The sequence below is a fragment of the Echinops telfairi genome, unplaced genomic scaffold, assembly GCF_000313985.2.
Source record: "Echinops telfairi isolate 266 unplaced genomic scaffold, ASM31398v2 ScPeMD7_31;HRSCAF=116, whole genome shotgun sequence".
NCBI lineage: Eukaryota > Metazoa > Chordata > Mammalia > Afrosoricida > Tenrecidae > Echinops > Echinops telfairi.
The window spans coordinates 28166806-28171001 of NW_022103928.1; the positions used below are offsets into that span (position 1 = coordinate 28166806).

At 46.7% G+C, this 4196-nt stretch overlaps 1 protein-coding gene across 1 annotated transcript in view; it reads right to left on the reverse strand.

Moving 5' to 3' along the window:
* The window catches only part of CUNH3orf20 (chromosome unknown C3orf20 homolog), a 110740-nt gene that overhangs the window by 86425 nt on the left and 20119 nt on the right, over positions 1 to 4196 (reverse strand). The window contains 2 exon segments of the mRNA XM_045289984.1: positions 444 to 722; positions 1669 to 1786. Coding sequence (XP_045145919.1) covers positions 444 to 722; positions 1669 to 1786 — 397 coding nt within the window.

Genomic DNA, 4196 nt, shown 5'->3' on the forward strand with positions numbered 1-4196 from the left:
GGGGGAGCATTTAGGAACTAGAGGAAAGTTGTATGTTTCATCGTTGCTACATCGCACCCTGACTGGCTCGTCTCTTCCCCTTCTGTAAAGGGATGGACCTGGAAGAACTCTTAAGGACACAGCACTAAGTTTCTCTGATCAGCTAAAAACCCAAAGTCAAAGTCAACACTTAAAAGCTTTTTAAAGCCCTGGACTTCCAGGGGGGGTCCCTGGGTACCTCAGGTAAGTGTTTGAGTTCAGCCAGAGGTCCATCAGAAGAAACTCCTGGTAATCTCCTTTCCCAAACCTATCCACTGGGAACCCTGTGGATCACAGTTCTCCTCTAGCACATTGGAGGCCACCACAGGTTGGAAGCAACTCAACAATATGCCGTTTCCTTTGGGGTTTTTCGGGGAGTCAGACTGAGTTGCTGAGAAGGCAGAAGACACCAGGTGAAAGGATACTAAACGAAAGAAGACCCGTCATAGAAGGTGTAATGCAACTTGACGTGCTTCTTGCTTCCTTTCCATTCTTGAGAATGCCGGCCATGGTGAGTGTGCTGAGTGGGAAGATGGCGGGCGGTGGAACTCGGAGGGTGGACGGAACCCACAGCAGGGGTTGATTGCAACCCTGTATCTTTTTTGGCAGTGGGTGATGGATGAGGGGGTATCTTTGTCCTGTAGTTACGGAATATCACCGGGTAGCAGATATTTTTTCCTTTCCACATGGTCCTTTCTGCTTCTCTGCAGGGAAAGATACCAGCATGTCTTTTAGCTGTTTGGCTCTCCCTAAGGAGGCTCTAGCTATCTCTCTGTAATTCTCAGCTCCCCAGATGCCCACTGCCTTTTCTGTCCTCAGAAGGATCCACCTCTTTACCCTCAAAGACTGTACTTTTAGGAAGAAACAGGAATGTCGTGGCACTTCTCAAAGACCGGGCCCTGGCCTGCTGCCTGGGCTTCCACCTGTGGCACTGCGAGGATGCCCTACAGAGTGGAATTTGCAGAGTAGGTCAAACAGGTGACCTGGAGACTCTGCACATTTTTAATCCTTTGTGGTCAGGGACTTTGGCGAAGTGTAGAAGTGCTAGGACTTGTGGGATCCCCTTCATCATAAATATTATTAAGAATCCAGGTAAATAGTCTTGTTTTATTGGAGAGGCATTGTTTAAGGAAGATGGACATAAGCAAGTTATGTTAAGAAATAAAAAGTTGGGACACAGAGTCTTTAAATAGAAAACAAATAAGCAAGCATTAAAAGAGCATTACTAGCGAAGTCACACTGCAGGGACAAAGACTACTGCAATTGAAGACTGACAGACATGGCTGTGTGACCACAGACAATCACTTACCAACCTAGTTTGCCTTGGTTCCCTTGACTAAAAGGCAGATGTTAATTAAGTCTTTCTCATCAGAATGTAGTAAGGACAAAGAATTACAAATGGGGCATGGGGAATGGTGTGTGTGTGTGTGTGTGTGTGTGTGTGTAAAGGGACAGACATTATCATCTTCACTATTATAATGACAAAGTGGCCAGCGTTTCCTGACATGATTCAGACATATTGCTTGTCCTCCCTGCCCCCACCTTCCTGCTCAAATGGGCCCTGGCAGCCATCTTGGTGATCACTTCTCAGCCTTGGTGTGGGGAGGACTGTGAGGACACCACGCCACCCCCAATGCCTGAGGTGCTCACATATAGCGACACATGGCCTGCAGCTTCTCTCTGGCCTCCGGGCAGGGGTCGCTGAACTCCACACTGTCAGAGGCACGTGGTGCGGGTGGGCTTATCTCATCCAGAGTTTTGGATTTACCTGTGCAGACAAAGAAGTTGGGGATGGTTTAGAAAATGGTTTCTTAAGCTACCATGTTCACTCGAGGAGGCTAGGAGAACAGCATTTCCCCGAAGAATCAAGATAATGGGAGCACGGTGTGATGCTTTCTGGGGGTCCAAATCTTTAGCAGCTCAGTTTTGCAAGAGACTTGAGTCTGTACAAGTTCACCCTTACGTGCATATGGGGAGCCCATTTGTGAACAAGGAGGAGCCAGCCTGGGTTTAGTTGTGCAGTACATTGACATAGCTGCTGTCAACATCACAATTTATTCTCTTTTGATGCTTCTGATTAAAGACAAAACAAAAACTAACCCTCCATTTTGTCTAAGTTGGCTTTCTCATTTCTCTACTGCTTACTAAGCTCAGAGCTTGCTGCAGGAAGCACTATTTATCCATGGTCACTGAAGGACAGCGGCGTCTACTAATTGCACTTACTTGTGCTGTGATGCTCGTGGCTAGTGTCAGGTGAGTTTAGGATGTGGTAAAATACAGCTGTGGAAGTGGCCCTCTGACTGGGGTTTCAGAGACCTCAACTTAGGGCTGTGTGTTAGGTCCTACCTCCGCTGCCCCACCTGCCTGAAGCCATCTGCTCTACTTCACACTTCAGCTTCACCTGGCTTCAGGCTGGGACATTTCTCAGGTGCCATCTGGACCCTGAGGGCCTCCAATTGGACCCATCCTTGCAGTCAGCCGTGTTGGGAGATTCTGGCTAGCTAGTGCTTGGGCATTGTTCTTGGTCTCAAACTTTCTCAGCAGAGTTCCTGGTTCCTTCTGCCCCTGCTCCTGGCACTAGGAACCAGAGACCCAAGGCCTGAGGTCCAGCTATGTGTTGGATGGCACCCTGAGCGACCTGCTGGCTTAAGCGTCCAGTGTTGACAACCTCTCACATGGACTGGGAACACTGTAGATAGGCACTTCCCCCACTTCTCTACCTCAAATGGGCCACCCCATCTCAAATGTAGCTACTGTCCTCTGAGGCGGTTGGTCAGATGCCAAGGGTCTGTCTGCTCTAGGACTTCCCTGCACAGACTGCAAAGTAGGGATTGGAGGGGGCTGAGGGGTGACAGCACATATGTATGAAAAACAAAATCATGTAAACCCAGAGTGATGATCTAATACATTGTCCAAACTGAGAAACTTTTTAGATAGATAATGAACATAATTGACAATTATGCTAGGGCAATAAGCATAAGCTTGGACCTTCCTGAGCAAAGTAGGACATACAACTTATAAACTACTAAAGAGAGTCAATCACCTATGGTATGTGTAAGAAGAATTCTTAGACAATATTAAGAGCCAATAAGAAGTGCCCAAAGCCCCGACAAACATCCATCCTAGTGGGGATACTGTAGTATGTAAAGGTCATAATGAAAATTGTTTCTTAGGACAGTGGCAGGGAAGACAGACACACAAAGAGAAACACAGACTTATTTAATGGCTGCTTTAGAACAACCTTATTCAAGGCCATGAGGAAGAAAGGATCATAAGATTGCTGGGTACTTTGAGGATACCTTTGTTTGCCTCAGAGTGTCTGTGTAGACTTAGGGCCAGTTCAGGAGGGGATGTGGTAAGACCAGGAATGGTTGATGGACGTGATACTGTGGGTTATTGGACCACATGGGATGAACTGTATCCACAGAGGTAAAGACTGAGAAACGAGAGATGAGCCAGTGAGTCTACTCATGGCCCAGGCAAGCTGAGAATTTTACCATTATTGGGCGGAGGCCTGTATCTTCAACATTTAGAACTGTGACAATTAGTAAGTGTTCAGTGAATATTTATTCCACATCTGGAAGGATCTAGCTCAAACTCAATGTGCTGAGTGACAAAAAAAAAAGGAATACAGCAATTTAGAAAAACACACGTTTCAAACACACATATGATTCCTGAACAATGCTGACCACCCCATAATCATCCCCATTTTACAAAAAAAGGAGCATGAAGTCTGGAGAGAGGCAAGCTACACAGTCAGTCAGGGACAGGGTCAGGAATAAAATCCAAGCTTCTCAACTTCCAACCTCACCTTCAGGTTCTGTAGGAACCAGTGGGACCGTCTTTGAGCATTCCTATTTCCCATAGGCTACCTTACCTATCTGATCCCTTCCCCCTTACATGATAGCTCTGAACGTTCTAGAAGGCTGTCCTCTGTCCCTCTCCTGCTCCAACTCATCTTTCCCTTCCCCAAACTTCTGGTTGCACAGCTGTTTTTAGGCCTTTTGCTGTCATCTACTATCTGGTGTATCCTACTTAATAGGAGTGTCTTCTATATTTTTGTTTTCTCCCTGCAAAAACTAGCCCAGTGATAGAGTTAAAGTTTATTGTGCCAACCTGGCCGATGAACACATGTGGGGTTAATTGAAGGGTGGAGGGATAAATGGCTCGGTGAGCCT